The 12,019-nt window shown below is 36.8% G+C and overlaps 1 protein-coding gene across 1 annotated transcript in view; it reads left to right on the top strand.

Annotated features, from left to right (window-relative positions):
* The window catches only part of LOC123564876 (signal peptide, CUB and EGF-like domain-containing protein 1), a 104,452-nt gene that overhangs the window by 80,418 nt on the left and 12,015 nt on the right, over positions 1-12,019 (top strand). The window contains exons 23-24 of the mRNA XM_053527738.1: positions 538-699; positions 9,025-9,343. Coding sequence (XP_053383713.1) covers positions 538-699; positions 9,025-9,343 — 481 coding nt within the window. The remainder of the gene's footprint in view (positions 1-537; positions 700-9,024; positions 9,344-12,019) is intronic.

Here is a 12,019-nt window from a genome sequence, read left to right as displayed (position 1 = left end):
GATCTTATCTTCATGAAACTTGGTCAGAATGTTTGTCTTGATGATTGCTAGGTCAAGTCTGAAACTAGGTAATGGGGGGTCAAAAACTAGGCCAGTAGGTCAGATCAAGTCTGGTAAGCGATATAGGGCCATCATGGCCCTCATGTTTAGTTAACCCTTTACCACACATAACATACATACCCGTTATACCACAGTCACACATACGGTGCAAATAGCTACGTTGAGCTACGGATAGAAACGTAGTAACCCATATCGATCCGTACCTGAGCCGTACGAATTGGTATGAATTGATACGGCTTACTACATTAAGGTATGTCTCAGGTACGTTTCAATACGGGTCGATACGGATTACTACGTTTTTATCCGTGGCTAGACTTAGCTTTCCGCACCGTATGTGTGACTGGGGTATTATATCCACCCACCTATACACCAACACTTCTCTAAGATAGTTGGATTGTTTTGTTCCTGTTATAATGAGACAATTCATGCGCAAGAATTTTGTAAAGATTTTCTAAGTATTTTTATACTGTTTTCCAGAAATTTGTCCATCTGGTAGTGGGTATGATACAGATGCAGGAGATTGTTTGAATTGTCCAAAGGGACAGTACAATGATGGGCTTCAACCTCGTCCAACTATGTGTAAATATTGTCCAGACAACACCACCACATTTAAAGCTGGAGAGTCTTCCTGCACTACTGGTGAGTATTGTAACTGTGGAATGTAGTTGCTTGTGAATCTGCTACTGGACATTTCTGTTGTTAATTGAAGTTGAAATGTTATAGGCAAGTATAGAACTTTGTATGGATTGTGGTCCAAGTAATTGTGCATCTGTTATTTGACATTTCTGTTGTTAATAGAAGTAGAAGTGTTATGGGTGAGTATAGAACATTTCATGGATAGTGGTCCAAATAATTATTTATCTATTACTGGACATTTCTGTTGTTAATTGAAGTAGAAATGTTATGGACGAGTATAGAACTGTATATGCATTGTGGTCCAAATATTTGTGTATCATAATAACCAAATAGTAATTAAGGGTATGAATGGTAACCAAATAGTAATTAAGGGTGTGAATGGTAACCAAATAGTAATTAAGGGTGTGAATGGTAACCAAATAGTAATTAAGGGTTGAATGGTAAACAAGTAGTATTTAAGTGTGTAAATAATAACCAAATAGTAATTAAGGGTATGAATGGTAACCAAATAGTAATTAAGGGTGTGAATGGTAACCAAATAGTATTTAAGGACCCCTACCTCGAAGGTCAAGGTCACAATTGGAGGTCAAAGGTCAACAGGGCTTTTCTCCTGTCTGGTCCATAACTCTCCCACCCATGAAGGGATTTAATATTACTTGGCACAAATGAACCTCATAATAAGACAATGTGTCATGCCCAACTTTCAGACCCCTAGCTCAAAGGTCAAGGTCACAATTAGCTGTCAATGTTAGCATGGCATGAACAGGGTCTGCTTCGTGTCCGTCCATAACTCTTGTCATTCATTAAGGGATTTTAATATCACTTGGCACAATGCACAAATGTTCCCCATTATGAGACGACGTGTCATGCGCAAGACCCAGACCCCTGACTCAAAGGTCAAGGTCACAATTGGAGGTCAAATGTCAACATGGCTTTTTTCCTGTCTGGTCTATAACTCTGCCATCCATAAAGGGATTTTAATATTACTTGGTGCAAATGCTCCCCATGATGAGACAAAGTGTCATGCGCAACACCCAGAACCCTGGCTTAAAGGTCAAGGTCACACTTTGAGATCAAAGATCAATTGGATTTTTTTCCTGTCCGGTCTATAACTTTGTCATGCAAGGCAGGATTTAAATATCTGATGGTACAAATATTTCCCTGGATGAGACAACATGTCATGCGCAAAACCCGGGCCCTAAGTCTAATGTCAAGGTCACTCTTAGAGGCCAAAGGTCAGATACAAAAATTACTTTGTTGGGAGCATTTCTTCTTCATGCATAGAGGGATTTTGATGAAACTTGGCACAAATGTTCACCACTATGAGACGGATTGTTGTGTGCAAGAACCAGGTCTCTACGTTAAGGTCAAGGTCAAAGGTTAAATGTAAGAATGACTTTTCAAGAGCATTTCTTCCCCATGCTTGGACGGATTTTGATGTAACTTGGCACAAATGTTCATTGCCATGAGGCATCCTTGTTTTAAGAATTACCTCCCTTTGTTATTACTATAAATAGGTTATATTGTTACTTTTTAGCTCACCTGTCACAAAGTGACAAGGTGAGCTTTTGTGATCGCGCGGCATCCGTCGTCCGTCCTTGCGTGCATAAACTTTTGCTTGTGACCACTCTAGAGGTCACATTTTTCATGGGATCTTTATGAAAATGGGTCAGAATGTTCGTCTTGATGATATCTAGGTCAGGTTCGAAATTGGGTCACATGCCTTCAAAAACTAGGTCAGTAGGTCTAAAAATAGAAAAAGCTTGTGACCTCTCTAGATGCCATATATTTCACAAGATCTTCATGAAAATTGGTCAGAATGTTCAACTTGATGATATCTAGGTCAAGTTCAAAACTGGGTCACGTGCCATCAAAAACTAGGTCAGTAGGTCTAAAAATAGAAAAACCTTGTGACCTCTCTAGAGGCCATATATTTCAAAGATCTTCATGAAAATTGGTCAGAACGTTCACCTTGATGATATCTAGATCAAGTTCGTAACTGGGTCACATGCCATCGAAACTAGGTCAGTAGGTCAAATAATAGAAAAACCTTATGACCTCTCTAAAGGCCATATTTTTCATGGGATCTGTACGAAAGTTGGTCTGAATGTTCATCTTGATGATATCTAGGTCAAGTTCGAAACTGGGTCACGTGCGGTCAAAAACTAGGTCAGTAGGTCTAAAAATAGAAAAACCTTGTGACCTCTCTAGAGGCCATATATTTCATTGGATCTGTATGAAAATTTGTCAGAATGTTCATCTTGATGATATCTAGGTCAGTTTCGAAAGTGGGTCATGTGCCATCAAAAACTAGGTCAGTAGGTCAAATAATAGAAAAACCTTGTGACCTTTTCTAGAGGCCATATTTTTCAGGGATCTGTATGAAAGTTGGTCTGAATGTTCATCTTGATGATATCTAGGTCAAGTTCGAAAGTGGATCACGTGCCATCAAAAACTAGGTCAGTAGGTCAAATAATAGAAAAACCTTGTGACCTCTCTAAAGGCCATATTTTTCATTGGATCTGTATGAAAGTTGGTCTGAATGTTCATCTTGATGATATCTAGGTATATTTCGAAACAGGGTCATGTGCGATCAAAAGCTAGGTCAGTAGGTCTAAAAATAGAAAAACCTTATGACCTCTCTAGAGGCCATACTTATGAATGGATCTCCATAAAAATTGATCAGAATGTTCGTCTTGATGATATCTAGGTCATGTTCGAAAGTGGGTCATGTGCCATTCAAAAAAGTAGGTCAGTAGGTCAAATAATGAAAAAACGTTGTGACCTCTCTAGAGGCCATATTTTTCATGGGATCTGTATGAAAGTTGGTCTGAATGTTTATCTTGATGATATAAAGGTCAAATTTGAAACCAGGTCAACTGCGATCAAAAACTAGGTCAGTAGGTCTTAAAATAGAAAAAACCTTTTGACCTCTCTAGAGGCCATACCCTTGAATGGATCTTCATGAAAGTAGGTCAGAATGTTCACCTTGATGGTATGTAGATCAAGTTTGAAACTGGGTCACGTGCCTTAAAAAACTAGGTCAGTAGGTCAAATAATTAAAAACCTTGTGACCTCTAGAAGGCCATACTTTTTATGGGATCTGTATGAAAGTTGGTCTGAACGTTCATCTTGATGATATCTAGGTCAGGTTTGAAACTGGGTCAACTGCGGTCAAAAACTAGGTCAGTAGGTTTAAAATTAGAAAAATCTTTTAACCTCTCTAGAGGCCATATTTTTCAATGGATCTTCATGAAAATTTATCTGAATGTTCACCTTGATGTTATCTAGGTCAGTTTCGAAACTGGGTCATGTGCGGTCAAAAACTAGGCCAGTAGGTATAAAAATAGAAAAACCTTGTGACCTCTCTAGAGGCCATATTTTTCATGAGATCTTCATGAAAATTAGTGAGAATGTTCACCTTGATGATATCTTGGTAAAGTTCAAAACTGGGTCACATGAGCTCAAAAACTAGGTCACTATGTCAAATAATAGAAAAAGACGACGTCATACTCAAAACTGGGTCATGTGGGAACAGGTGAGTGATTCAGGACCATCATGGTCCCCTTATTTTATTACTGGCCAATGGGGAGAAATTGAGACCACTTTTCTTAAGTACAACATGCGTGCTACATTGCATTTTTAGATGTTTTTTTTACCTATTTCTACCTGGTAAAGAGTTTTGTGTAGACTTATAATATATTTTTTCTAATAGATTTTTTTTTTTTTTTTTTTTTTTTTTTTTAGTAATTTCCCTTTGTTGTTACTATAGATAACATATATGATAACTTTTTCATAATTTGCCAAAATAAATACATAATGAAAGTAACTATAGGTTTTTAAGTATGCAAATTTTAATCCAAGTGTTTTGTCATAATATATTGTATATATAGTACAATATTGTTTATACATGATTGTCATATATCAATTCATTATGTTACACCACAGTAGAAACAATAAGGTGCCTTCCAGTAGGGGACTTTGTACTGCATGGCAATACTTCATTCACTTGTTGTTTTAAATTCTACGGGTTATTTGTGATGAAGAGTCAAATCTAAATACACAGGAATACGAGAAACTGTTGGTCCATTTCTGTGGTTGAGGGTTGTATCAAATACTGTAAAAAAATTATTAAATGGGATGATTTCTGTAACATATCATGGCTCCATCTGAAAGACAAGTGACCTTTCTACAAAATAACACCCAAATACTGTTTATGAAATGGTTAATCTGTTACTGCAAATAAAAAAACCCCTTTGAAACCTTATAATATGAGAAAACAGGATATGGCCTAGAATAATGAATCCTCTATATAAAATGTTTGTTGAGGCTATAAATCCTTAAGACTGCACACATTTGAATTATTGCCCCTTATTTGTGACAAATATCCAGTGGGGGCACCCTGTGTCCTACAGACACATTCTAGTTATGAATTCAGGCAAGAATATTACTGGTAATACTGTGAAATCATTATTATTTGTGGGGGATTATTTTTAGCTCACCTGTCACAAAGTGACAAGGTGAGCTTTTGTGATCGCGCGGTGTCCGTCGTCCGTCGTCCGTCCGTCCGTCAGTCAGTCCGTGCGTCCGTGCGTCCGTCCGTAAACTTTTGCTTGTGACCACTCTAGAGGTCACATTTTTCATGGGATCTTTATGAAAGTTGGTCAGAATGTTCATCTTGATGATATCTAGGTCAAGTTCGAAACTGGGTCACGTGCGGTCAAAAACTAGGTCAGTAGGTCTAAAAATAGAAAAACCTTGTGACCTCTCTAGAGGCCATATATTTCACAAGATCTTCATGAAAATTGGTCAGAATGTTCACCTTGATGATATCTAGGTCAAGTTCGAAACTGGGTAACGTGCCGTCAAAAACTAGGTCAGTAGGTCTAAAAATAGAAAAACCTTGTGACCTCTCTAGAGGCCATATATTTCATAAGATCTTCATGAAAATTGGTCAGAACGTTCACCTTGATGATATCTAGGTCAAGTTCGAAAGTGGGTCACATGCCTTCAAAAACTAGGTCAGGAGGTCAAATAATAGAAAAACCTTGTGACCTCTCTAAAGGCCATATTTTTCATGGGATCTGTATGAAAGTTGGTCTGAACGTTCATCTTGATGATATCTAGGTCAAGTTCGAAACTGGGTCACGTGCGGTCAAAAACTAGGTCAGTAGGTCTAAAAATAGAAAAACCTTGTGACCTCTCTAGAGGCCATATATTTCATGAGATCTTCATGAAAATTGGTCAGAACGTTCACCTTGATGATATCTAGGTCAGATTCGAAAATGGGTCATGTGCTTTCAAAAACTAGGTCAGTAGGTCAAATAATAGAAAAACCTTGTGACCTCTCTAGAGGCCATATTTTTCATGGGATCTGTATGAAAGTTGGTCTGAATGTTCATCTTGATGATATCTACGTCAAGTTTGAAAGTGGGTCACGTGCCTTCAAAAACTAGGTCAGTAGGTCAAATAATATAAAAACCTTGTGACCTCTCTAAAGGCCATATTTTTCATGGGATCTGTATGAAAATTGGTCTGAATGTTCATCTTGATGATATCTAGGTCAAGTTCGAAACAGGGTCATGTGCGATCAAAAACTAGGTCAGTAGGTCTAAAAATAGAAAAACCTTGTGACCTCTCTAGAGGCCATACTTATGAATGGATCTCCATAAAAATTGGTCAGAATGTTCACCTTGATGATATCTAGGTCAAGTTCGAAACTGGGTCACGTGCCTTGAAAAAACTAGATCAGTAGATCAAATAATAAAAAAACCTTGTGACCTCTCTTGAGGCCATACTTTTCATGGGATCTGTATGGAAGTTGGTCTGAATGTTCGTCTTGATGATATCTAGGTCAAGTTCGAAACTGGGTCAACTGCGGTCAAAAACTAGGTCAGTAGGTCTAAAATTATTAAAATCTTTTGACCTCTCTAGAGGCCATATTTTTCAATGGATCTTCATGAAAATTGATCTGAATGTTCACCTTGATGATATCTAGGTCATTTTCAAAACTGGGTCACGTGCGGTCAAAAACTAGGCCAGTAGGTATAAAAATAGAAAAACCTTGTGACCTCTCTAGAGGCCATATTTTTCATGAGATCTTCATGAAAATTAGTGAGAATGTTCACCTTGATGATATCTAGGTAAAGTTCAAAACAGGGTCACGTACCTTCGAAAACTAGGTCAATAGGTCAAATAATAGAAAAACCTTGTGACCTCTCTAGAGACCATATTTTTCAATGGATTTTCATGAAAATTGGTCAGAATTTTTATCTTTATAATATCTAGGTCAGGTTCAGAACTGGGTCACATGAGCTCAAAAACTAGGTCACTATGTCAAATAATAGAAAAAAACGACGTCATACTCAAAACTGGGTCATGTGGGAAGAGGTGAGCGATTCAGGACCATCATGGTCCTCTTGTTTGTGGATTTCGTGGTTCAGATCAACCACCAAATTAAGTCCCAGTGAATAAATTATGCCCACGATAATGTAAATTGTACTCAATGTTGCCAAAAAGACACCATAACCATCCGATCTGGTCCGTAGTTATGTGCATGCGGCAGTACTGACCTGCAGCTTTAGTGTAGTTTATGGAGGCTCCATCATCAATAAACAGAGGTATGCGTCAGAATAAAACCAAATATTTCATTCAGACATTTAGAATCTACCCATGGATTGTTCATGAAATATTTGTCAAAGTAAAAGTATAGATACTAAAAATAGAAGTTTGACATAGCGTCACATGCCGACCACACTGCTGCAGCATTTATTTGATTTTTTCAGCCCCGCTCTGCTGTTTATATTTACTGACACAATATATAGTAAACTACTACTACTTTGGAACTATTTAATATTATAAATTAGTTGCTAGATTTGCGTCCGTTGGATGCATTATTACCCAATTCACGTAACATGTTTCTTGGCAGCAAATAACACGTGCAAAAGTTGGAAAGCTTACAATTTTAGATGCAGACGCGCATTTAGCAACAGGCATGTACAGAACTGTTTGTCATGATTCTAAACCATTTAATATTTATGGGATCCGGACAAAATCCCCTGCGGACAAAACCCCCTTCGCTCATTTTTGCATAGGCGGACAAAACCCCCTTCATGTTTTTTACAAGGAGGACAAAACCCCCTTCACATTTTTTACAAGGAGGACAAAACCCCCTTTGCTTTTTATAAGGATTCAAAAGAGAAAACATCATAATACACTTTAAGATTTATCATTGTATTTATAGAAAAAAGTGTCTTGAATATAATTATAATTAATGATTATAATTATGGATAATTGATGTACTTACTCTATTATATACAATTATTACAGTTTATTCCATAATGACTTTGAGATTAATCAGACTATACATATACAATTATTGTAGTTTGTTGAAAAAAGGTGTGAAATATCTCTTAATTAATTGACATGTTTATTGTTAATTGTATGTTTTTTCTCACTGAACTGTTCATAAGTAAATTGTTAAATAACTCTCAGATAGTTTGATTAATTAGATATTATTATATAATTTGCCCTTTTCATTCTAGGATGGAGGGATATTTGTCCTCCCTGTAAAAAACGCGAAGGGGATTTTGTCCTCCTTGAAAAAAGTGCGAATGGGGTTTTGTCCTCCTTGTAAAAAACATGAAGGGTGTTTTGTCCGCCTATGCAAAAATGAACAAAGGGGGTTTTGTCCGCAGGGGATTTTGTCCTACACTCAATATTTATCAGTTGTGTGCAAAAACATTCTTAGCAAGATAAAATCGGGAAGTCTTTAATAGCGTTTTTTTTTATTTTTTTATTTGCATTCTTTGTTTGAAACCCAATCAAATGATCAATGTGATGAACTTTATATTTGTTTCAATTATGAATGCTAATCTTGCAAGACTATATCCCAAGTGCTAAGGTTTTGACACTTAATTGGTGCTAGCTGACTTTTCTTATTGAATATTTCACAGTTTCATTGTTTTGCAATTTAGTGGTCATATAATTATAGATAAATCAGTCGTTAATTGGCACATGATCACTTGCTAATATCCCACAGCGTAGATTGCAAATTCAGTAACCATGGTAGTGCTGTTTGACACATGCAGGTTTCACATGTTAGAACAAAATGATATACTAGATCTATTCCTGTTGAAATTATGATTTTTTTTTTTATTGATTTTTTTTTTCAAAAAATTGTAAATCCACGAATTTACATCCACACAAAACAGTAGTTTTGGCTAAAACCGCGAAATTTTGTGCCGACAAAATTAAATGATTTCACAGTAGCCTATAATTATCTCACCTTTTCATTGAATAAAAAATTGTTTTTATTTTCTTTTTTAGTGGTTACACCAGTTCCTAGGAAATTAGTGATTATCAGAAAGATTATGATCTTTGCTATTAGCATTGACAATTGTGGCAGCACTGATTCGTTAAATCTGATCTTAACAGGCATTTCAAGCACTATAAAGCAGTTGTTTATCAGAAATCGAAATGAAAAATACAATGCTTTACAGTCCTTCTGTGTTGGCGACTGCATTAACTTGTCTGTAAGGTTCCCAAATAATAACCCAGCTTTAGCGTGTAGACTGAAGGGCTCTGGACGTAGGAAACGAGCAACAACACATGAAGTGGATGTAGAGCTTGAATTCAATAATGTAAGGTAAGTGAGATTTTTTATATGTAAAGTGGTAAACGTAATAATGTGCATAGTTGAAAAGTCAGTTTTAATTATTATTTTTGTTAATATTGTTTGTGCATTTTTAATCCCTTGTGCACAGGGCTTCGGAAATTTGCCGGTTTGTCGGTTTTGGACCGATTTTTGACTTTTCGGACCGATTCATGAAGTGAAAAAACGAAAAAAATCGGTCCCATAAAAATGGAGAAAAGTATAAATTTCAGTCTGATATCTCAATACACCATCTACTGCCAAGCAGGAAATTGTTGGTCGCACCCTCAGATAATCAATAAACGTGTCAAACGGTCTGATTGTCACTTTGATAATCGGTCCGTAATTAGCATGTGACGCAATCGGTGCTCGCGCGGCACATCCTTTAATGTTTGCAGACAGCCGACTGCAATGTATTAAATATTTTTGACTGGTTTCCAAATAAAGTCGACATTGTACTTGCGACCACCTCTATTAAGCGATTTTTAGCTCACATGTCACTTTGTGACAAGGTGAGCTTTTGTGATCGTGCAGCGTCCATCGTCCGTCCGTCCGTCCGTCCGTCAGTCCGTCCGTGCCCGCGAAATGATGGTTAAGTGACTTCATAACGGTACTTTCTCTTTGATGTCATTCATTCCGTTCTGTTTATGTGACCTTTTTCTTTTTATGTGACTGATAGAACAATAGAGAGAACAATGGGGGTGTCACATAAATACCGTTTCGTTAGAACGTCCGTCCGTGCGTCCATAAACTTTTGCTTGTGACCTCTCTAGAGGTCACATTTTTCATGGGATCTTTATGAAAGTTGGTCTGAATGTTCATCTTGATGATATCTAGGTCAAGTTTGAAACTGGATCACGTGCGTTCCAAAACTATGTCAGTAGGTCTAAAAATAGAAAAACCTTGTGACCTCTCTAGAGGCCATACTTTTCAATGGATCTTCATGATAGTTGTTCAGAATGTTCAACTTGATGATATCTAGGTCAAGTTCGAAACTGGGTCACATGCCTTCAGTAACTAGGTCAGTAGGTCAAATAATAGAAAAACCTTGTGACCTCTCTAGAGGCCATATTTTTCATGGGATCTGTATGAAAATTGGTCTGAATGTTCATCTTGATGATATCTAGGTCAAGTTTGAAACTGGGTCAACTGCGTTCAAAAACTAGGTCAGTAGGTCTAAAAATAGAAAAACCTTGTGACCTCTCTAGAGGCCATACTTTTGAATGGATCTTCATGAAATTTGGTCAGAATGTTCACATAAATGATATCTAGGCCAAATTCGAAATTAGGTCACGTGCTATCAATAACTAGGTCAGTAGGTCAAATAATAAAAAACATTGTGACCTCTCTAGAGGCCATATTTTTCAATGGATCTTCATGAAAATCGGTCAGAATTTTCATCTTGATGACATCTAGGTCAGGTTCAAAACTGGGTCACATGAGCTCAAAAACTAGGTCACTATGTCAAATAATAGAAAAAATGACGTCATACTCAGTTCAAAACTGGGTCATGTGGGGACAGGTGAGCGATTCAGGACCATCATGGTCCTCTTGTTGTATTAAACGACCGGTTAAAATCCCTCCCGAGCATTTTCAGTATATAAGTTCATTCCATTAAACAACTTTTTTATTAAACGACTAACGACCACATTAATGTAGTCTCGACAGGTAAAATATTCGACAAAAGTATCTATTAAGCGACCGGGTACCAAATTTCTACCGGGCATTTCTTCATCTGTGTAATTAGCGAATACGTTTTGCACGTGTCTGAATGCAATTGACCTTTGTATCAGTCGAACTGACAAACAATCTAGCCATAATTTTCAAAGTTTGTGTACTTGGAAAAGTGTTCACGATGTTTAAACAGATTTTGAAACCATACATGTTTGTTCATAATAAATACAGTTTAACAGTTAAAATAACTTTTCTTTTCATCTGACTGAAATTCATTAAGAGACCATTCCATTAAGAGACCACTTCTTTGCAGTCCCTTGAGTGGTCTCTTAATACAATGTCGTCTGTATGTCTGACTGGATCCAAATCATTTTGACAGGGATCCACTTCTTTTATTTAGAATCAGATGGATGGTTTATGTTTGATCACGGTACAAAACAAATGGTCACTGCATTTAATCAAAGAGCTATAATTGTACATTATAGGTCTTTGATTTAATGAGACATCACACGGAAAACCGATCAAAATATTTTTTATAATTACTTGATTTGAAAAAATTACAAGATTCATTTGTTGGGGCTCCAGTTGAAACAAGTGCAGAAAATCGTCTTTGCAACCTGACTGTGCAAAAAAGAAAAAGAAAAAAAATGGACTGGCAAACACGAATGATAAAGAAAACTGGAGTGGCGCTGTTTATCAAATCGGTCTTTTAAAAAATGTTTCAAAATGAAATTTTGTTTACATCAGAAGAGAACATATAACTTTATAAAATGTAGTTGCTTATTGAAGTACAACATAAGTGAAATGAAATATCCGTGGCCAACACGCGTGACCTTTTGGTACTATTACATGCGGGAAATTCGATCTCAGCGTTCATATAACGTACACATTCGGTCCGCGGCAGAGTATTCTTAATAAAAAAATGAGACTGTTTAGCAGAGAATATGTGTCGTGTAATTCACTTTGACGCATTGTATTTTATAGAATTCCGTCAAA

Source organism: Mercenaria mercenaria, chromosome 2 (assembly GCF_021730395.1).
Source record: "Mercenaria mercenaria strain notata chromosome 2, MADL_Memer_1, whole genome shotgun sequence".
Classification (NCBI taxonomy): Eukaryota; Metazoa; Mollusca; class Bivalvia; order Venerida; family Veneridae; genus Mercenaria; species Mercenaria mercenaria.
The sequence above is the reverse complement of the archived record's forward strand: the minus strand, read 5'-3'. Positions and strand labels throughout refer to the sequence as shown.